Source organism: Apis mellifera, linkage group LG12 (assembly GCF_003254395.2).
Source record: "Apis mellifera strain DH4 linkage group LG12, Amel_HAv3.1, whole genome shotgun sequence".
NCBI classification, from domain to species: Eukaryota; Metazoa; Arthropoda; class Insecta; order Hymenoptera; family Apidae; genus Apis; species Apis mellifera.
The window spans coordinates 8,133,032-8,157,362 of NC_037649.1; the positions used below are offsets into that span (position 1 = coordinate 8,133,032).

At 34.2% G+C, this 24,331-nt stretch overlaps 2 protein-coding genes across 6 annotated transcripts in view; both read left to right on the plus strand.

Annotated features, from left to right (window-relative positions):
* Window positions 1-458: 458 nt before the first annotated feature.
* LOC552694 (tyrosine-protein phosphatase non-receptor type 5) lies at window positions 459-9,758 on the plus strand. Of its 5 annotated transcripts, none has more exons than XM_026444396.1 (9): window positions 459-1,197; window positions 2,173-2,338; window positions 7,198-7,390; window positions 7,484-7,682; window positions 7,765-7,977; window positions 8,064-8,474; window positions 8,557-8,852; window positions 8,932-9,141; window positions 9,215-9,758. In XM_026444396.1, exons 3-9 carry the CDS (start codon window positions 7,368-7,370, stop codon window positions 9,327-9,329), a joined length of 1,467 nt encoding a protein of 488 aa, XP_026300181.1. In that variant the 5' UTR covers window positions 459-1,197; window positions 2,173-2,338; window positions 7,198-7,367; the 3' UTR covers window positions 9,330-9,758. The 5 variants fall into 5 exon arrangements, with proteins under 5 accessions (XP_026300181.1, XP_006565277.1, XP_016770995.1 ...); XM_006565214.3 differs by lacking the exons at window positions 459-1,197; window positions 2,173-2,338 and adding exons at window positions 4,402-4,681; window positions 4,764-5,444; XM_016915506.2 differs by lacking the exons at window positions 459-1,197; window positions 2,173-2,338 and adding an exon at window positions 6,135-6,311.
* A 2,620-nt stretch (window positions 9,759-12,378) lies between these two features.
* The window catches only part of LOC410166 (myelin regulatory factor-like protein), a 48,226-nt gene continuing 36,273 nt past the window's right edge, over window positions 12,379-24,331 (plus strand). The window contains exon 1 of the mRNA XM_026444390.1: window positions 12,379-12,996. Within this exon, the coding sequence (XP_026300175.1) occupies window positions 12,948-12,996 (49 nt within the window). The 5' untranslated portion in view covers window positions 12,379-12,947. The remainder of the gene's footprint in view (window positions 12,997-24,331) is intronic.

Here is a 24,331-nt window from a genome sequence, read left to right on the forward strand (position 1 = left end):
ACGCGAGAGATCGAACCGTCCCTGAACTATCCGAAAATAATAACGCGAGAGAAGAGAAGGAAAGCTGGTGGTTCGTTTCTCCATTCAAGCCCTCTCCCCTCCCAAGGATGAGGGGGAAAAAGGCGACATCGCACCCTCGATAAAGGCGAACGATGCGGCGAAAGGGGGTTGGAGAAGCCGAATGGAAAAGCGCGAGGAGAGAGGGAGTTGAAAGTTGGAGGAGAAAGAGAGGAGGCAGCCACCTCTGGTTGTGGTGGTAATGGAGGTGGTGGTGGTGGTGGTGGTCGGTGGCCGCGGCACCCTGTTGGGAAAGGGGGATGAAGAGGGAGGAGGGCTGGTCGGTTGCAGTGTAAAAGAGGGGAAGGTGGGTCGCCTCGTATCCGTGTCACGAATGCGCGCGTCTGCACTCCACCTCGCCACCCTCCACGGCCACCGAAAGAGGTGAATGCAGTTGGCCGTCATTTTGCAACCCGTTCAGACGCCATTCAGATGCGTCGAATGCGAGTGGCCGGTGCCGCGCCACTTCCGTTCGCTTTTTCTCCTCTCTTCCGTTCCGAAATTGAAGTTCTCGATATCCTTCCCCCTCCTCCTTCGTTCTGGGAGGGAACGATCGTAGGATACGTAGAATAAAAAAAAAAAGGAAAAGAAAGATTTGCATTGTCCAAGTATTGTCGCGATAAGATTATCGACATTGGTGATACGAGTGTCGTTCGAGGGGAGATGAATAAGACGAGCGAGTGATCGTGATAGATTCGTTCGAGAGGAGATCGGATCGGTGGAAAGGGACGATAATTCGACCACTTTTGGTAAGGAAAACTGAGAGAGAGTCTCTGCACGTGATCGTGACAGGTTCGACGAGAGGAGATATACAATTTGGCGAGAGAGGGAAAGGGAATGGAAGAATAGAATGAGAGAGGAAGGCGAGAGAAGATCGAGTAGAAGTTGAGAGGGGTCTCACGCGTGTGCACGCGTGGGGCCGATGCTCGGCTACTCGTAACGAGACGCCTACGACGAGGGGTGAATCGACACACGACGAGATCTCTGAATGGACCGTTGGAGTGGTGTTCGTCGCTCCTTCAAACGAACCGGAACGATGAATTTTTCAAGGATCGAGGTCCGCGACGAAGAGAGACGCGAGACGAGTAACGCGATTCCCACCGAGACACGTACTGACGACTCCTTCACGTGCACTTAAAGGTGAGCTTAAGGTGTTTTTCCTACACGATTTTCACGATTTTCGAGGGGATGAACATTTTGGAAATTTACTCGAGCTTATTATTATTATTATTATTATTTCTTTTCGAGTTGTGGAAAAATTCGTACGTGAAAACAATCGATTTATTAATATTCGTGTGACTGTTTTTATACATATCTCTTTGATTCAAAATTACTGAAAATTTATTTCTTGGAAATTTACTCGAGATTATTATTATTATTATTATTTCTTTTTGAGTTGTGGAAAAATTCGTACGTGAAAACAATCGATTTATTAATATATTCGTTTGACTGTAGTTTTTATACATATCTCTTTGATTCAAAATTATTGAAAATTTATTTCTTGGAAATTTACTCGAGTTTATTATTATTATTATTATTATTTCTTCTCGAATTGTGGAAAAATTCGTACGTGAAAATAATCGATTTATTAATATATTCGTTTGACTGTAGTTTTTATACGTATCTCTTTGATTCAAAATTACTGAAAATTTACTCTTTATTACGAATTTTTGAAAAAAATAATCGATCGATTAATATTCGTGCGAAGCTTAATTTTAAGAGTTTTGTTGCGCTTAGTTATCAATCTCTTGGTAATCGCGATTAAGAATAACAAAATTATCGAAATTTACGTTCGCGTGCGGGAAACGTTTTAATTAGCCGAATCAGGAGTACGGTCACGTAGATTTCCTATGAGTCATTCTATCATGAGACAACCAAACCTACCCACGCCGAGAAATCGATTCGGCATAATTTAATCTACTTCAACGCAGTTCAACTCCCATCGTTAAAAATGCAATTGCATTTTTCGATCAAATTATTGATCCAAAAAAATTACGCTCGAATCTTTACGAAACTTTAACTAACTTATCTTTAACTTCAACCCGTCCACTCGTCGTTTAATTATTCGCAAAAAATTATTGTTCAGACGTTCGTTTCATTTTCGAAAAATTGCAGGTGCGAGAAAGGAAGCGAGAGACGAGGAGCACGTGTTTAACCGGATTTAAGCGGGGAGAAAATTTCCGTGGGTGTATCCCCTTCTTTCGCGTTTCCAAAGGTTTTTGAAAGAAGAAGAAGAAGAAGAAGAAGGGTTTCGACTGACCGGGATAGGGAATATATCAAGGTACTGGTTAGAGTGATTATGTTTATCGCCCTTAGATACCGTCTCCACGGCTTCCCTTCACGCCCACGCCTTCGAAAATAACTTCTCTCCTCCTCGGTAAACTCTTCGCAATTTTCTCTCAGATTTTTTTTTTTTCTCTTTTCCCGCTCTCGTTGTTAAATCTCGCTCGTTCAAAGTGATACTCGAATTTGTTGCCGATTGATTAATTGACGAGTCGTTAATAATAAAATTAGTGGAAAATTGAAAAATGAGAGAAATTTCAAAAAAGGATATGATTAGATTTTTTTCTTTTTGTAAATGCAATAAAATCAAGTACAGTTTGATTACTTTTGATCGAGAAAAAATTATTAAAAGATATTTAAAAGATCATTGGTTTAAAGGATAATATCCAAACTAATGATTTTTCGACGTAAATAGATCGACACTTTTCTCGATTGCTATAATTAAAACGATGTAATTTTATTTTAAGAGAGAGAAAAAAGCTTCCGTACATCTACTTCTTGGTCGAACCATTTTTTCACAAATAATATCATAATAATTTCTTACCATTTTTATTTACCTGAAAATTTAATCTGAAAAAAAAAAGAAAAAAAAATAAAAAATCCATAAGACGATTATTAAAATTGTAAAAGGAACGTAGAAGCTTATTATTTTTTTTTTAAAAAAAGGATCGATGGAAAGATTGGATGCACAGTTTTCTCAAAAGCGCTTTATCAGCGTTGGCCGCGAGGACCGTAAGCGGCCAATGACTCACGATGAATAACGAAGGCTTTATAGTAAATGTTAAACGAGTTTTCATTGAGCGATACGCGTATCCATGTGGATGGATAAAATTCCTTTGACTGACGATTTATCGTGCCTCGTCGCGCTACGATAATTATAGGACGATTCATTTCTTTCTTTTTCTTCCTCTCTCGATGTCTCTGACAGAGAGAGAGAGAGACATTGAAAATCACTTTTCCTTTTTCTCTTTTCATATCGTCCTAACTTTTCAATTACGTGTCTCGTGTAAATTTACCATTCAACTAATTTCTTTCTCATGAGATTAGATATTTGTGAGATCGTTGTAAAAATATTTTTTCAAGAACACGAATCTACTATTAATATTTTCTTTCCGATTCGAATAAAGTAAAAAATAATCGTACGATAATTCTATAATAAATTTAATATAAACGATTCGAAAGATTTTATTCAAAAATACGAAATTTCCAAGTATTTTTCTCGACAGGACACTCGACGAAAAAAAAGAAAAAAAAAGGAGAGAGAGCAAAAAGAAACCCTCGAAAGACGTGTCTCGATACCACCCACGCGTTCCTCGTTCGAATCGACGGTACACAATTTCACGCAAGTGCGTGTCTGGCTGCGTGCGCCCTGCGAAAGCTCGCAAGCCCCCTCCGAAGGGTGAATGGAGCCTCTAATTTAGTCGGTGCCACGACCTCCCTACGATTCGTACGAATCCACGCTCCCGTACACTCGTCGAATCTTTGTCTTTTTTTTTCGTCGACAACTTTTTTTTCTTTTCTTTTTTTCCCCCCCCCTCCCCCTTTCTTGTGCTTCGATCTCGTCGAGTTTTCAATTTTTTTTCAAATAATACGTTCCCTGCAATCAATTAAATTAGAATCGGAGTGAGATCTACGGAATGTGCGGTAAAAGTGGTTTGCTCGAATCCCTTTGAATCGAAAATTTGACAATTTTCTTTCCTCTCGCCTCCATCGATTCGTTCACGTGGAATTGGAAAAGTTAAACTCGCCCTCCTAACATTCCTTGCCTCGTTCTCGTGATTTTACCCGATACTCGAACTCCAGTTTATCGATTGTTTTAATAACAATACTCGACACCTTGCAGTTACATGGAACACCGTGAAGTTTAATCCAAAATTAGTTTAAGTATATAAAAAAAAAATAATAATCCACGAGGATAATACATCGTATTAAAAATCTTGATGATTTCTAGTAGATGAGTATTACATACAAAATTTAAAAAATTTTTACAATCAACGAGTGTATTCGTTTTATTATTTGCAAATATTCAACACGCGCGATCATACGTAACGTGTGTATCTAAAATAGATTCTTTCTTCTTTTTTTTAACAATGCTGTTAAAACTACCACTCTCGAAGAATCGTGGTGGCGCGAGGACACGACAAGATATCTCAATCAATCACAGATATCGTGAGAATTGGCTTCTTTCGAACGGAGGCCCTCGGTTAATTTAACGAATCCATTGGACAAACACTTTGGGATTAAAAATTCGGTTGAAAAGCTGTGGGCCATCGGTTATTGATTTTTCACCCGGTTGTTGCAACAATGACAGTCGGTCAGCATTGTTGAGGGACAGGCATCGGTAGGCAGGGAAAGGGGGGGAGTTGGTTGAACGTTGGCTTCGGAGAATACGGGGTATTGTGTAATATGAGTAATTGTTGCAGCATGTGATTGGTCGAGTCAATTAAAGAAAAGAGAAAAGAAGTGTTTAAAAGAGAAAGAAGTGACAATGACGAGAAACATTTGACTCATACGTAAGAAAAGAAGATTTATTTAAAAAAAAGCCTTCGAGTATTCAACGAACTTTTGTAAAAAAGAATGAAACATCGATGACCGGAAGAATATATATTTAACGAGTTGGAATAAAATTTTAAAAAAGACAAAAGAGAAAAGAAACGTTATATAGAGCTGTAATCTTCCTTGCGCAAGGTGCGAAGGTATAAAATTATAAACAGAGCGATTCGAATATTGGATGTCGGCCGTATGGCAGGGATGAATGGGCAACATCCGGTTTTCTGATTCACCAAGATATTCTTGAGAAATGCGTAAGACGCACGCCTAGACGTTTGCTCGATCCAATATTGTCTTAACTGATGGATAATTGATAAAATCGAGCTGTACTCGCCTTTTAACATCGAGAAAAATAACCACTGTTTTGCATCATTTAATCTCATCACTACGAGATAAACGAAGATTGGTTTCATCATTGGTTTGCAAATCGATCGATGTATTTGTAAAAAAAAAAAAAAGAAGCGATTATTTACAAACTTTTTATCGTTCACGGATGGAAAAGTATAATATCGATGCAAACATGAGACAGTGTTTCGACGGAGTTTTAGTACACGGTAATACGAATCTGAATATTTTCCATTATTCTTATTTTCTTCGTGAGAGAATTTAATTTTGCAGCATATACTGTAAAGTGATTCATCCCCGGGATGCGTCAGCGTATCAGAAAAATATTTCTTTTGATGTTAACCACCATGACGAATATCCATGACCCATAAATGCTCTTAGGGAGATATGTTTACGTTTTTCTTTGCCGTTATTTACTCATAAATTGAGATTCTATTGATCTAATGATATAACGAGTAAAAATAAGTCATATTTTTTTCTTCGAGATAAATTGTAGAAATGAATTTTGCGAAAAGATAATTCGTTTATAAGTCTTTCTATTATTAATACGTGGAAAAAAAAATACTATATAAAGTGAACATCGATACCGACCGCGTGAAAAAAAAACGGATCAAAACGACGCGTATTCGTGTTCAAGACGGAACGCAATGCTTCTCGTTCGATCTCGATAGGCAAACGTAAAACTTGATTCCGAATGCACTTTACTATCATTAGATGCACGTGCTTCGCTTTCATTCACCTTGAGTTTCTCCCGCCAAATTCCCAGCACCGCTACTAAACCGTCCATGTGATTGGCTGGTGTTTGCGTGCGGCTCGCCACCGATTGGCCGATATTTCCTCCCGTACGTAACCGAGTGCAAGGCCGAAGGGAACCGAAGCCCAGGTCAGGGTACACGAGCAACGTCTTCGACAGTTCGAACGAGAAACTTGCGCAGTGGAGATCGCATTGGTCTCTGTTAACGATATCAACATGGCTGTTTATACGTTCGTGCAGCCGCTATTTTCAAATCGCGATTCATACGTTACTTTAAATCGTATCACCCTCGTGTTCCTACTGTATTTGTTTCTAACAACAGGTATCGATCAAATTTTTTTTTTTGGAAATTTCTTTTTTAATTTATACGAATATCGCGACTTCCTCGATATGTATGTATTAGTTCTGTATACACAGTTGGAAAACAGGATGTAGTTTATTCGTGTTCCTCCACGTTTCGTGTTTGTGTATAAATGGAAGTACATGTACATACGGACGGTGACTGTTGCACGATTGTGTCAGTGACTGGAACGATGTCTATTCATCCACTTGTCACATGCAGTTCTCTCATTGGTGTATAGTCTATCTCCTCGTTGCCTTGTCACCCTTCCCTACTTCAGAATCTACTTGGTGCTCCGTTCATAAAATTAACACGATGTTTACTTCCTGTATAACGGCACAAAAGTCGGAAGGAATGATTTTCGAACATTCCTTTATAAAGATTAAAAAAATTCAGATTAACGTTAAGTGGAATGTGTCATTACTAATTGACAGGTGGTACGAAATTATGGAAAAGTGTTCGATATTACGTTAATAAAAGAAAAACATAGAACGTTTGTTCTTTTGATAAAAGTTTGACTTATCGCGTGTGCTTCCACGCATAACATTGCATAAATATTATATATGTTATGACATTTTAAAGATATTGCTTGTTATTGTCAAGATAACTGAAAATTACTATGTGAATATATATAGAATATAGTATTTTATTGATGGATATCTGATTTGATAACATTAACATAGAAAGTGAGATATAAAATATTTCTTATAAGTTGGTTAAATTATTTTTAATCTATTGACGTTAAATCTTAAATATATTTAAGATAATATAAAGTACTATATTGATATTAAATCTTAGTACACTCAAGATAATATAATTGTTGTGATATTGAATGATTAAAAAAAAAAATTTGATCCTTTTTTTGCAGGAGGAACAAGTACTCCTTTAACTAATCATTATGTAAATGATGCAAATTATTATGAAATCTCAAGCAATGATGACAATTCAAATCCCTTGGAGAAATTTTACTTAATTACTGGACAAAGGTGGCATACGGATACTGTGCTACCTATTCCTTTATTGCCATCTACAGAGGGAATGTCTGCTCGATCTCATCACAGGTAAATGTTTACACTTCTTATTTGATGTATATATTTATCAATTTATAGAGATATCATTAATTTATATGGGAATGAATTTGATATCAATTTAAGATATCAACTTTTTATACATAGGATCCCACAGTCCATAACGGGACTGGATGATGCTGGAATGGATTTGCAAGCAGCTCAACTCAGTACCCGCACAGGACAGGAGGTACGTTCCACTGCAACCTTATCATGGCTAGATTGGCAATTGTCCCTGTTCGTAGCAGTTTGCGCCATCGGTGGCGTCATTCTCTTTACATTTCTGGTAAGATTTTTTTCTTAAATTTCATTTCTACGCTATCCAATGTATATCTGAATGAGATATTTACTTCAAATTCTATTTATAGATTTTGTTATGGCTGCGGAAACAAATGTCGCGTGAAAAAGATACCGAAGATGGTGATAGGAGAGGTTTGGTAGAGGAAGGTGCTGTGGGTCATCCGGAAAAATCTATAAAATCTTCAAAAGGATCGATTGAATGGGTTCATCAACCCGCAACGAAATCATCAGTTCAATCTGTTCCTACTCGATCTCTCACGCAAGCCATTGGTTTACCAGAAGTATGATTATTAACTGATCAAAACGATATAATTAAATATTGAAATAATGATTATAAAATTAATTAATTTTTATTTATTTTTATTAGGTAATGTCAGTAGCGACTCCAGAACGCAGACCGGAACCGATACGGATAAGGACTAAAGGATTGTTAGAACGACGTGGATCAAGTGCAAGTTTGACTATAGAATTGGCACCACCTCCAGAAAGTCCACCTCATATTGTTACACCTACTCGTGAATGTACTGCAGAGGAATTTCTATTAAGCGCTGGAAACGTTTTATCAAGAGCACAACTTAGAAAGGCAATCAGTGACACGGCGTCGTTACATAAAGAATTTTGGGAAGTTCCTCTTAATTTACCAGAGAAATTAGATATATGTGGATCTGGGGTGAAGAATAGATATTGTTCCGTATTACCAAATCCACAATCAAGAGTGATTTTACCGGGTCCTTCTGACGATCCTCTTTCAAGTTATATTAATGCCAATTATATTCGGGTACGTTTAAGAGGAAAGGAATTAAGAAATTAAAAATTTCGCCTTATTATCTTTATCCTATCTAAATATTTTAATCTAACAGGGATATGATGGAGAAGATGCACGCTATATTGCAACACAGGGACCATTAGCTCACACTGTGGATGATTTTTGGAAAATGGTCTGGGCAGAAAAAGTACCCGCGATAGTTATGATGACGAAATTACACGAAGCCGCCAAAACAAAATGCGAAGCATATTTTCCATTGGATAAAAATAATCGCATACAGGCTGGACTGTTTACTATTATTGTTAGTTCTATTGATACAAGAGAAGGATATACGATCAGAGATTTGGAACTTCGATATGAAGGCGAAAGAAAGCATGTGCAGCATTACTGGTAGTTACATTAAAATCTTTATTCTGTTTGAGTCATATTATTGGATTACTTAATATATGGTTAATAAACAATTATATAGGTATGATTCATGGCCAGACCATGCCGTACCTCAAACGGCGGATACCCTTGTTAGTTTAGCTGCAGAAGTAAATTCTTTACCAGGTCCGGTCGTTGTTCATTGTAGTGCTGGAATTGGACGAACTGGTTGTTTCATAGCTTTAGCTACGGGAATGACGCAGTTATTACGAGATGGGAATGTAGATGTATTGGGTATTTTATGCCAAATGAGGTATAAAATATTTATTTGATGAAATAGAATTTATAACTTATTTAAATTTTAATGTCTTGAAATTTTTTTCCAGATATGACAGAGGTGGTATGGTTCAGACAGCAGAACAATACGAATTCGTTCATCGTGCACTTTGTCTGTATGAACAGACACTTGAAGGTGGTAAATCATCAAGTTCAGGTGATTGAAATTATAAACAAAGTGATTATGGGAATTGATAAAAGTTCAGTAGAAGAAAAAGAATTGGTCTTAGAATTATTATGAAAAGATTTACGAAATGAATATGGTCTGCAACATATTAGTAACGTTCGGGCGTGAATATTTGTACTATGGAGGAAATCCTATGAAAAGAATCTTGATTTCAATTCTAGACCAACGGATGTCTTATTCGATCTTCAGCTATTCAAGATGAGTTTTATCTCACTAAATAAGCTGCCATTTCTATACTGCCATGACAAATCGTTGACAATTAATATCAGTCACACAAAGCTCAAGATAAAGGTAAATGGTTATTGACTCATGTTCTAAAGAGTTCTACATTATTCTTAAACGGAATTAAAACTGTTTGACAAATGGAAAAAAAAAAAAAAAGAAAAAGAAAAAAAAGAAAAAAAAAATAAATTCAATTTGACTCGCGAGATATCAGGGTTTGTCAAAGTATTGATTCAGATTTTTATGCATTCTCTGTGTGTTATAAATTAGATTTGTTAGTTATTAAACATTTGCATCTATAATATTCTCAGAGTCCTATTCTTTCTACATTATGAGCAGTTCTTACTTAGCTTTCCAATACAGTAAACTATTACAAAACTAATGTTGCTGTCTACTATACAATTACAAAAATAATAACATTAATAGTTATAATTATTTCAAAATGAAATCTTAAATATACAGAAGGGCAAATAATTATAAAATTGGGACCCAGTTTAATTAAAAAATTTTTATCCTATTTGTAGTTCCTAGTTAATTTTACAGTAAAATGTACACACAATGATTTTTTCCATGATTTTTAATTAATTTATCAATAAAGACTGAATGCAGGTAGTACAATACATTTATTATATATTATAAGTTATAAATTTAACTAGAAATATTATGCTTCTCTGATACAAAGCAAAATTTATAATGTTATAAGATTGTAAAGAATATAGTCTTACTTGAAAAAAAAGAAGAAAAAAGATAAATTGTAGAATGAGTTTGTTAAGCTTTAAAGCAAACTATTCGTTATATAGAAAAAGTAAAGTTGTTATAGCATTCTTTTCAAGTATTATGTATATACAAAGCTATGATTATTTATTTTTTTTACTGTATTTTGAGTACGAATTAATATTTAATAAAATTCCAATATAATGCTTTGAATTAATGATGAAAAAAATTTTTGATTGTTTTTTTTTTTTGATAATGATCAATTTATTTGGTTAAATATTAGTCTATAGTTGACAATAAGTGTGATTTATGAGCTTTTAGAATTTGATATGAATTTATTAACAAAAATGGCAATAGTTTGAACAGCAATGTTCAATTCTCTGCATAGAACTATTATAATTCAATTTTGACATAATAATACCAAAGTTATTAATATTCATTAATATTATATACTATAATGAGATATATTGCAGACTTTATAAGATTTATGATTAATCATTGTTGGAATTATAAAAGTTTGATTTATTTTTTTTTATAATTCTCACTGAATTCAAATTTGAATTATTATTATATATTAGGTTATGTATTTCAATTTTAAATTGTTTTAAATAATTTTTATAATTTGTGAATATATTGTAATTGAAAATTTAGCATCATGTTATTTTAAAAACAAATCAATTTGTTCATCGAACGTATTATAACATCACCATTCAAATTATTAATATAATGTTTTAGAATTCTTCAATTCTTCTTGTAAGTGAACAGTGTGAACGTGTATTTTTGAGCGAAAGATTGTGATATGTATACATATATAATATATAATATATATACTTGTATATATGTTGTACAGAGAGCAAAATATATTTAAGAGATTATGTATTTGTGTAAGTGCAAATTGAGAGTATATTATTTATGAGTATATAAAAGCCTTAAGCAACTTTAATTGTAAACGTATTAATAACGTAACAATAACAATAATAATTATTTAGAAACCCTTTGGTGTTCAATTGTACTTATGTGACGTAATAAATGTTTATAGTACCCATGCAATGTTTACGTGTAATTTTTTAGGAAGTGGAGTACTATCGCGATTATGTTTATTAAATTTTCTTTGTGAAAAATTATTATTTATAATGATTTTGTAAAACATGATTTTGTTTTTTATTTATTAAAATTTGTATTAAAATTTTATAAATATTTTATAAATTTGTTTTTTTATTTTTAGAAATAAAAACTAACCGTTAAATTTGAATTATAGATTTAATCCGCCATTTTGATTAAAATATTCAATTCTTTCAAACATAAATTCGTATAGAAAATATTATCAAACGTATGCATTATGTACTATAAAAAAAATTTATATAGTGTATGTGTATCATAAAAAATTGTATTAATCTTCCTTACATATTATCTGCTTAATATTTCATAGATTATAAGATACGAAATGTATATACGAATATGTTACGATCTATGTTACAATTTAAGAAATAGTATTAGTTATTATTTATTAAGAATAAAATTCTATTTTTATAATTAATGAAATTTTTTTTTTTCATTCTAGTAATCCCAGTATAATTGTGTGTATTAAAGAAGAAATGATGTATTTTAAACATCAATTATTTATCTAAATATATCTAAATATGAAAAATATCAAGAAATATTAATAACTTACATTGAAATTCGTACAACTGAAGACGAAAAATGCTTCCATTTCATGTAGAATGTTCGTATCATTTTCGAAATAAGAATTTCAATCCAGTATTTCGTTTTACCGCGCAAAATGCAGTTCGGTGTCGCCATCTTGAAATCTCTTCGACGATGATATTCAAGATTTCACTTACGCTTTAAAAGTTTCATAATCGTCATAACGTTCTGATAAACACAAACTGTAATGATATTATAAACAGTCATCAATTATCACAATGGAAAATTGCACAAATGTGTCTTTATAAAATCACAATATATTTTCACGAGAGATTGTCAATGCGCGCTTCTTTCAAACTTCGCCCAAAGGAGACTGAGGTACGTCACGTGATCAACTTGTTCTCGGCGCGACATACACGGGGCGTGTTTGCATGTATTACGATTCGTGCGCGTGTAGTGTCGGCGGACGGAACTCAAGTTTAGTCCGCGCCTCGGGATTCGACACGGCTCCTGGGTGTACGAGCCAACAGTGAAATAACGTACGGAGAAATCGTTTTAACAAGTAGAAGAAAAACATACAAAGACGGTATACAAGTTCGTTTAAGTGGTGCGTTTGTTTCTTTTGGATACGGAACGGATAATCTTTTTTTCTTTGCGATGCTCTCATTGTTGCCGTTCATCGTGCCGATTCTCGACGGTGATCGTTCGTAGATCGTGTCGCTGCACTCGAAGGTATAAGAAAACATATAGTGACGACACGGAAAAAGTATTGTTTGTGAACTTATCTCATTCGGTGGAATTTCAAAAGAAAAGCACGGTTAAAAAAGACAGAAAGTGCACCGTGAAATCGTGAAGAGACAGAAAGAGAAAGAGAGAGAGAGGGAAACGGAAGAGAGTTACATTAAACGTCGCGTACTATGTGGGACGTCGCGTCGAGTGACATTCTAGCCTGGAGACAAAATGGGGCCCGTTGATCGGGCCCGGAAGATCTCAGGGGTCCGATTATCAACGGAGGTATGGATGTCATCGGGGACGGGGACGAGCAAACCCTCCAGGCGATTCTCGGTGAGTACAAGCGTTTCATTACATTCGTTTTGTGCTATAATATAATCGAAACCGCTAGCAGAACGGTTCGCGACGATTGACAAGCGTGACAGCCACGGGAATGTCGCGAATCCCTAACGTTCGCCATATACCTTGTCGTACAAATACGTTCGGTTGCATCGCGTTCATCGTGCGTTGACCTTAAACGACCGGACACGTTTGATCGTATATTTTCGTGTTTCAGTTTTTAACAGAGAGATAAACAACGTTATTCTGCTATATTTTCATCTTATTCGTTCTTCCATTTCGAATATTCTCGAGTTTAATAAGCAAATTGAATTATGATCCGACATATTTAAACGATTGCGGGAATTTTTAAATTCTTCTCTTTTAGGGATTTTTATTATACTATATTTTATAGTGTAGACACTTTTGATTGGATGAAAATAATAATAGTAATTTTTATAAAGATTTTATTTTTAAAATTATTTCAAACAATTGAAAAATTAATTATTTAACGATATTTTTTTGTAAAATTATAAAAATATAGATATTTTTAAAGACTGTTATACTAGAATTCGATTTATATTTATCTGCATAATATTTGTGCGCGCAAAATGAAACAGTTGAATTATTCATGCATTATTGACGTGTAGTATCATTCACAAATCCTTTCTAAATTGCATGAATCTGAAGAATTCTATTTGTAAAATTTTTAGTCCGCTCTGATTGATCTTCAAAGGAGAGTCGTTTGCCTACGTGGATACATTTACCCTACTTTTGCCTTGACTGTGCTTCTCCCCTCCATACTCGCGGAAAAACCGCCTTCGCATACCTGTTACACGTTTAGTTCAATGTATCTTGCTGCATCATTTCTTGATCATTTCCATTATGAATATCAATATTATATACCAATATAAATAAATATTCTTTTAATTTCGTTTAATCCATTTGTTTAGGCAATTATTGCTAGAAAATAAAATAAACATATTAATAGACATTGCATACAAGTTACTTGAATAACAGGTATTTTAAACGAGATCAATTAGATTTCACGCAATCGTATTTGTATACCTATAAAATAACGGGATTGACTATATTAATACTCACATACTAATCGTTTCATTAAAATTCTGATAAAATGCATTATACGTAATGCAAAATTCTGTCATGTAAAATGAAATTTACAATTTTAGGTTATACGTACGGATAATTGGATATTAAAATTAAATAATATCGAATAATGAAAGATTCTAATGTGTCATTAATAATAATCATCATAGAATATGTTTCAAATATTTTTCCGCGAGTATTCACTTTTTCCAAATAATCGCGACCAATATTGGTCTTCTGGATGCCGAGTGCATTCACCTGCAACGAGTGCACCATAGCATTCTTTATCTGGGTCGGAGGTTGCAATGTAATGCCCGTTTCTCTCCGTTTAACTTGATCTTTTCTCAAGCTTGCTCTCAGTGCACAAGCGGAGAACTCGTTTATCCGATTACATTGAATTATTCGTTCGTGGATAAATATGATTAGACGCATGGAGTACAGTTAATAGTTATAACTGGTAGGTTTCACTCTATTCGTAAACTGTATTATGTATTATGTATCGAGTAATTAGAGTATCTCGTGTCTTGAGCTTAAGCCGAATGGTATTAAAATTGTTTAGTTTCAAAATACAAACTATTTTTTTTACGCTGATGTTTTCTTTTTTTTTTCACGAAGATAATTCTCAATTTTCTTAATTTAAATTCATTTCAAAATAGTGACGGATTAAAATAATTTTGCATGTCAATTTTTTATAATAAGATATAAATAACTTGAAAGTTTTATGTTGTACGAATTATATATTTTATTGTTCGGAATATCAATCGCTTATGCAAAAGATTTATTCCTAGAAGAAAAAAGTACATTTATGTATAATCATAGTTCATTCACATCATATTTTAATGATTCACATTTCCTCTAACCTAACAATATCCATACGATCTACTCGACTCGAAAAATCGTGAGAAAAGAAGAAAGAGAAAAAGAATTGATGTTTGATCGCGGTGATCCATTGGATGAATCGTACTCTCTCAAATACTACCGCAATTCCATTGGTCTTTGCCAATAATTCCAGTATTCTCTAACCATGGCTAGGTAGACAGTGAAAGTCGCGCGGTGAACGTGCTTTTCCGTTTATTTGAAATTAACGGCTCGATACTTGGCCGTAACCTGTGCCAATAACCAACGCGCTCTGTGCTATGAAACAAGCTTTTACATTCACTTTTCGATCATTGTTAACGCTTCATCTTCAAAGACGAATAATCTAACCTCAATCGCTCGAGACCATTTTCCATACTCTGCGCATGGTAAGAATTCTTCGAAAAAGTTAGGTTAGTTATAACTACGTTTCTTTTCAAATAATAATATTTAGTATTTTTTTTTTTTGCTCGATTAGACTTTTGTTAAGAAACAAGTTTACATTTATTAATTTATTAATCTTTTTTCTAAATTGAAGATTTTTCAAATGAATAATCTAGAATAGTCTAAAAAATTTTCTTTCAAAATTCAACAATCGTTATCATTATTTAATCCTTGCGGTTCAATATCCAAGTTATTTTCGACTGAATCGAGTTGCTAATTAAAAATTACGTAAGTTTGGACTCAAATATTATATTCGAAAAGTCAACATATTATTCCAATTATCAAGTGATCTTTTCTTCAATAATTTCATATTCAAAGACGATGTGATTTTCGATTGTGAACTTTGTCAACATAAGTTGAAGAATTTTCACGATTTAACGGTTCAACGACGTGTAGATTTCGAACCAAGAAGATCTTTTTTGCGACGATAATCGCGAAAGCTTTCGAGAGCTTACCGAGAAAGAGAAGCAGGAGCGTCTAACGAAATTAGTACAGTTGCGTTAAACATAACGGCATGAAACTTTCCTCGTCGCTAATTAATTCTTTCCGCGTGAAATTATGCAAGCTTCTTGCTCGATTCTTGTATTGGAACAGATAATTGATCGAATTAGGGACTCGAGTGAATTGATTTCGCGTTTATAAAATCCCATGATTCCTTCTTTTGTTATTCTAACTTTTTATCACTTAGTATTGATAATCAAATAAAAACTTGATGATATGTATATTTACTTTGACACTTTAAGGTCGTAGACGAGATGTCTAGTAGAATTAATTTGTATAATTAATCCATGCAAATAACGAATTAATTGCGATCTACAAATTTTTTCAATTTTTAAAATATTGTATATTTTATCTATTAAATCTTAGCTCGTGATTCAATTATAGATTTTAATTTTTTTTTTTTGGAAAATTGAAGACAATGAATTTAAATCACGTCATAGTTTCTTCGTTTTTCTAGAAAATTAAAACTGATGATTTAGCAATTATCATGGATAACTTCTTGATAACTTATAAAGCATTTAAAAATTCATCTTTAATATTCGTAAAAAGTGACGTGTTTCACGATACTCGTCTAACATTATTCGCAAAAGGCAACGAAACCTTCCCCCGGACGATATATTATAAAATCAAAAGCAGTTTTCCTGATTTGTACGGTGCTTATCACCAGTCCGTGCAGAACGGCGCAACGACGCAAAATGAGCGTTAATGGCAATGTGCTCGTTCACGTGTGCACAAGCAGCCATGCACACACACACACACGTATACACACAGTCGTGAAGTGGATGCAGCAAGCTGGGTGCACACGGTTGGACGCATGCACCTAGCGTCATTGAATAGAAAAGAAAGATACGACCGGTCGGTGTGTGACTCTCGATCCCGTTTCCCGCCGTTTCAAAACGGTCGATTTTTCAAGTTACACGCGGTACGTGCCGTTATGAAACATTGTCTCTCACTCTGCTGCGCTGAATAGATAATCGGGTTCGTTCGACTTCAGGTAGAAACGAGTTGGCTGGATAGTTAAGTATTTATACACATCCTGGTTCTCAAGTGTAGCCACTTCTAATCATATCTTGTTTTGAAGTATAGGTTATTAAAATGATTTTTCTTTATCATTATTTTTCTTTCTTTTCGTTTAGAAAGATTATTGCAATATGTATGTGCTACACTTACGCTTATCGTGGATAAGCCAAAGTCAATTCTAATTCATCTCTGAAGTATCTGAAATCATTTCGTTCTTTTCTATATCACTTCTTATTTTATAGTGTAGTATTTGCTTCGATTTTTTTTTTTTTATTTTTTATAAACGTTTGTGCGATATAGAATTTGTGCAATACTTGTGTGCAATCAAAATTATTTTTGATAATTATTCTATTTTATTATTTTTTATTATTTTATTATTTCAAAAAATAATCTAAGTGTAATAATTAAAGTGTAAAGATTCAAATTTACATTTCGTCGTTTACATTTTGCAAAATAATGAAAATTCATCTTCATCATCAAAGAGATTCTTCTACGCCTAATAGAATTTCTTTGGGATATTTTTAGAACATGTAAGTTAAATATCTTGCAATGTCTTCAAAACAGGAATTTATCTTCCGTTCAACGTAATATTATACCTTGCAACGTTTTACAATAAAATTATCTTGAAAGACAAATATGAACGTTATAGAGAATAACATATTCTTGAATAGTTCGAAGAATAGAGAGAGAACAAAAATTATAATACAAAGTATTATAATTTTATATATTAGTTTGATTAATCATAATTACAATGAGATCGATCTAATAAAAAGTTTAACTTCCAAGGCATTGATTTTTTTATTTCTTTTTCTTTCTTTTTTGTTTTTCTACAAGAAAATATCTCGAGACGCACGTCGCACTTACTTACACGAGAACGCTTTACCACAAGCAATAACTGTAAACTGGCTGCTAAACGCGAGAATAAATACCGGTCTCTTCCGATTTTGTGTAACGCTTCTCTCCGATGCTAAGTCATCGAAGATGTTTGCCTCTAAACGAAAATCCTTAAAGGAAGGAAGAAATAGGAAAACTCTTTTCTTCAAACACTCTTCGATTCACTCGATTCACGGCTATTCCAACCTTACGAAGAAATTCTATTGTGGACGTCAACTCTTTGAAAATTTTCTCTTCTTATTTAAAGAATATGTCGTTTCTCTTTTTTCTATTTTTTTTCTTTTCTTTTAATATCAGAAATAGTATTAATAGAATACTTTAAATATTCGAGTATTCATTCGATTGGAATTTAATAAATATATATCGTAATATTAATTTTAGCAATAATTGTATTCGGTAAATTGGATCAGGTAAATCTAAACCAGAGCTTAAATGGCATTAAGCGCATATCGAGAGGATTATGACTGTTGAATACACTTCCGTTCTTCCGCGGACGAGCGCATCTGTCGCTCTAGTTTCACCTTCGTCGAATTTGTCTATAAATAGGGACGAATGGTAGGTAAGCCGTACCGGTAGCACTAGTTTATTATACTCTATATAGTAATGGCGGGCATAAATTGCAACAAACGGTGTCGTCACGAGAGCCAATTTACTACTTGCTACTTGCGCCCTTGTTGCGTCTCTCTCTCTCTCCGAACGCGGCGACTTTCCTCTTCCTGAAAAAAATCTCCTCTTCCCAAAATCAATATAATCCCAAATATAAGCAAACCTTCCGAGAATTGTTCGCGGAGATAAAATTTTTTTCTTCTAAAAAGACCCAACTTATTACACTCACGAAGCCTCATTTCCTCCCAACAAAATTAATCGCCTGTTGTATTTCTTTTATTTCCGTCGTATCATTCTTCAACCATTCTTATAACTCTGTCTAACGAGAAATCAAATTTTTAATTAAACATTTACATTCTAAAGTCTCAATGTCGCGACTCCAAATTTCCAAACCGATTCTTCCGACAAAATTGAACAAAAAAAAATTAATCAAAAGCGTATATCGAAAGTATCATATCTAATAAATTAAATACCATTTCTCGTCATCAAAGTTTCTCTCGGTAATAACTCGACGAATTTTCGATCGAAACGAACAGGGTTCTGCCAACCGAATTAATCATCCGCTATTTCTTCTATCTCCCTCGCATTATCCCCACCGCAACACACTTCTCTCCACATATCTACACGATTCAACCGTAAGCTTCTCCTCGCGATTTCATGCCGATCCACCGTTACCTCCGTCCATTTTATTTCCTCCACCCGCCCCATCCCGAATCCCCATATCGATCGCCCGTGGCGGACGTTTATTTTCGACAAGGGACGCACGCCAACGACAATAAAACCGTTCGATCGTGGCCGCTTATCGGTGATCGGCGGACTTGAAGGATGATTTACGAGGGCCTGGTTGAAAGCGACATGGCCGTCGCTTTGATGAAAGCAGGGCGCAAGTTGGAGTTCGTGCCGAGCCACCCACAAGCCAGCACATTGGTCGGTGAAAAGCTCATTGGTTCCGCCTTTCGGGACGAAAAGCTCGCGCATGCGCCGACCGTTTCACCCTTTTCGCCCACCACCTCTCCGTCCAATCGCCTTTTGCGTTTCAACGTTTGTCCCTTCTCTCTTTCTCTCTTTTTATTTCTCGAACTATGATATAACTTTTCTGTTTGTCGTGCATGAACAATCGCGATGGATATAAATAACACGATGAGACACGAATGGTATTTTGTCTTGGAAAAGGAAAACCCCGTTTGTAATGATTAAGTTACAAGTAGATTTTTCGTTCGTTAAGAATTATTTAAGAAAAAAGAAGAATGTAGAATTATTAAAAAAAGATAATGACGAAGAGCTGTTCATTGAAGTATCTTTTTTTTATCAAGTGGTTACGGCTACTTTTATGCTAGTGAGATTGTGATTTTATCAGGGTATATATGCAATAATTGCTTTCTTGACGATGACTCATATATGATTCAGTATGATAACAGTAGTGAAGAAGAATAATGATATCTTCAAGTATTTCATTGTTTGTTTTTTCATTTAATAAATACTCGAAGCTGGTCTCGATTGCTCCTACCTTTTTCTATTTTTATTTTAATTCGACGAAATTAATAAATATTTTATCTCCCATCTCTCGATCCACGGATTTTACGATTTGAAAATTTAAATTATCATCCATAACAATTTGTATAATAATGAGAAATTATTTGATGATTATTTTTCCTCGAAGAAAAATTAATTCGATTAAATGAAATTAGATGTATATATATATATATTTTTTTTTATTAGATTTTTCGAGATAAAAAGTAGGAACGAAAATTTATTACTCGTTCAACCGATTTAATATCCAATTCTCCGCGAAAAATTCTCCGGTTATTTAGCCGGAATTAATGTGGAACGGCGTTGTTGATGACATCCTCGAGATTTTTTTTTGCAATACACGTGACGCGTGCACTTTATTCGCATACGTATGCAAATAGGGGAACGGGTAGCGTGACATACACCTCGATGACAGGAGTGTAATTACGGAGATTTTGACACCTGATCTTTGTTTACGTACGTAGGGTCATTGATCATGTTTGCACGCGGTTTACAAGTTAAACAAACTTTTGATTCGCGTGAAATAATAAAGTTAAAATTCTATTGTTGATGTTGTCTTATTTATAATTATTTTATTAATCGTATAATATCCTTTTGTGTCAATCTTTTTTACATTTTTTCTTTTTTCCGTTTCTTTTTTTCTTCTCTTTTGAAATTAAATTAGACAGAAAAGAAGAAGAAGAAGAAAAAAAAAAGTTTAAATTCGTTAAAAATTCATTAATTTCATTCATAATTTATAAACAAACGATTGAATTTAAATTTATATGAATTGAATTTGAAATTAACGATCCTCATTATTATATACTTGATGTATTACTTGATGTACATGTAGATTATGTTGAGTCAATAGGATATTAAATATAATAACTATTTTTATCACTTCTGAAAATAGACTTTCCGTCAGATTTGATGGAAGCGCATTTGGTGGAAGGATAATGAAGGATAATAATGCAATACTTATGCAAATTTTATTCTTTATTATTAGATTAATTTATATACACTTTGTACTAGTTTCTTTTCTTTTTTTTTTTTTTTCCCCTCCTTTATCCTCCTCTATTTATTTCTTTTTAAATCAATTTTTCTTTCTATTTTTCTCTTCTCTTCTTCAAGCCTATTAAATGTAAATTCCTCAGATTTTTATCAAAAATAATTAATCCACCTAATTAGCGGGTACTACTTACTTAATCTTATTTATAAGAAATACTCGTTTCACACAATTCATTTATTCAAACCGACTATTTATTGAAAACATCGCATTATTTTTCTTCAAATTTTCACATAAGTATTAAATCGTAAATAAATCATATCGCCAGCAATGTCAAAAGGAAAACTCTTTCAAAAAAAAAAAAAAATACACAAATGCCCATTCATTTGTCGAATAGTTTTCACGCGGCTGGGTGGGTGAACCTGTTCGGGCTCCACAAAGCCCCCCGTTCACACCTACGTGAACCCTTCCCCCTAAGCTGCCTTCCCCCTCGCTCTTAAACACGTATTTGTACGTTCTACTCCGTCAATGTGTTGTATCGACTCGTGAAGAAGTGTGTCGGTGAGACTCCTTTTCTGGACGGAAGAAAAGGGGACGAACCAAAGGGGTGGTTTGTTTAATCGATGCCACGACTCTTTGATCCCGTTGTGTCCACAACCGTTGTGTACGCTTGCACAATCATGCGGATCGGCCACAACGCGTCCTTTGTTTCCTTTGCATGCCACCGATTCGTGAAAGTAAACAGCGTATTCTATTCTTGCGTTCGGTCGTCGAAAAATTCGCTTCCGTGGTTATTTAATAATCTCGGATGGAGTTGAATTTCTTATATTGTCTTTTCTTTCTTTTTTTAATGAGGTACAAAAGAATATCTCATTATTTAATTGAATTGAATCAATATTTAAGAATCCTCTTCTTTAGGATTATTTAAAAGTTATCACGATTCGTGAGTGAATTTTTTTTTTAATTAACATTTCATTATTGATTATTATTCGGAAATGTAAAAATATCTAAATTTCAACGTTGGAATTTTATCTTCGGATCCCTGTATCTTCGATCTTAAGTTTCTTTGCTTAATTGATCTTTAGAGTTAATTTGAAAGATAGTTTTCCTTTTTTTCTTTTTTTCTTCATATTCTTTCTTTCACGCTCCCTGACGGATTTCGGAAGGAGGAATTCTCGTTTCATTCTCAAGATCACCGTCTACCTACGTGTAGAGTCGCGATGCATGAATTAGAAAAATCGTCTCGATCATAGATCGACGGGAATTCTGAAATGGAGAAGCGAGAAATTTTTCAAGGACACGCTCTCGCCGATTGAAAGTCCTCTCTCTCTCTCTTGATGGCCTCTCGAATGCAATGGGGCGAGTAATCGAACGAGTAATCTAATTTCAAAATTTCGATTTTGAATTTTATTATTAACAATTATCAACGGACGAATGAATTATCTACGCCGACTCTTTCATCTTCTTTCTATCCTTTTCTTTAAATTTTCGAATCTCCTCCTCGTAAAAATTTCATTACATCTATTACGTGACGTAAAACGATTAACACAGTTTTATTATCACTCAATTTTTGAATCTCTCTGTACGCTCGATACGATTGCATGCTCGGCCTTACAACATGTTGTTTGAACAATCATGTCTCTGCAGGATTCTGACGTAATTTAAAATTTTTCAATTTTCAATCTTTGCATTGCTAATTCTTTCTCTCTCTCTCTCTCTCTTTTTTTCCTTTTTTTTCTTTTTTCTTTTTCTTTTTTTTTTTCTTTTTTTTTTTCCTTTTTTTTTCTTCTTTTTTTCTTTTTTTTTTTTTCTTTTTTTTTTTATTTCCTCGCATGGTTACCTCGCGTATTCACAATTTTACGATTTTCTACTTTAAATTATACATTCCTCGACAAAGTCACGTAGTCTTCGGAGTAGGTGGGTATTGCCTCGTCTTTGTATAAACGTTCCGCAAAAGGATTCTATTGCCCGGCACTCGTATCAAACAAATTGTCGTTGCACAACTTTCAGGCAGTACGAGCCGGTATAACGAGACACGAAAGTCACTAACCATTATGACGGATAATGTTCTCGTTGCCTCATACGTCAATTGATGTAATAACGCTAGAAATGCCATCCGACGGATCGATTTACAAAAGATTTTTCAGCGTTGAAAATCTGGAGCAAGCATATGCCATTATATGCGTATCATGCGTTTCGTGAAAACGAATCCGTAGAAGATTCGATTCGAATGGACTTCTAAGGATCTAGGGATCCCTAGAGTTCTCTACGAATTTTTACAAAAAAAAATCGATACATTCAATCACTGAAAATTGCCCGAGATTTTAAGACATTAGAGTGTCAATAATTCTTTTTAATAATTAAAGCAAGATTGCTACTTTGAATAAATATCCAAAGATATCTAGGGATCCCTAGAGGAAATCTTCTACGAATTTTCGTATATTTCGTATTGTATATGACTTGATATTCTGTCCAGAACGTTTGAAACTACGAATACGAATCAACTTAACCTACAATTTGACCGAATGGAAAAATCATGCATCTCTTGCAGGATTAATTTCGCACATTACGAATTGTTGATTACACATTGAAGAATGAGATTGTATGTAATCGATATAATTCGGAAGGATAATCGGTGCGATTACGGTACGGTATTTTACGGAAACTATAGAATTTTCGTTAATCGTCGCGGATGTCGAGAGAAAAAAAAAAAAAAAAAAAAAAGAATGGCAAAGAACAGGTACGGAAAATTATATTTTCGCTACAGCTTAAAACCATATATCTTTCCTTCTCTCGGTTTCTAATAGTCGGAAGAATAGTGGATATATGTTCACGTTAAACGGTCCATCATTGTATTCGTCAAAGCAATCTCACATTCCTTTATTTATTTTAACAAGAATCCTTATCTTAATGATAGGACCGTACGAGCAAACTCATTAATACGCTTATTCACTCGAAGCCGGAGAAATCAATCCGTATAAAGTAGATCAAGACGATCAGACGCAGGCCATCAATGAATATTCTTGAAACGCGGAAGTTCGGGCTATCCGTATCGAAATTATAACGTAATTGCTTCTACTAATCCTTTTACTTATCACCTACGAATTATCATTACTACGACGTTTCGAACAAAAAGAAAAAAAATCTTTCGAAATTCGAAAGATTTCAAAGTTTCCCAATCTACAGATATATATTAGTCGTAATTATCTGACAATCAATCCCGATAATATGGAGAGGGATAAAGGTCATTCGCACTCGTCGTTTGGTTAAATCTCGAGTTTAACTAAAAAAGTTTTCAGCCACTTTTTTATCGGCCATGAAATCGAATAGCGAGCGAGGAGATAATAAAAAACGCTGGAGCGATAAATTCCACGAACGTAACGTTGGACATCGTCGACGAACCCTCTC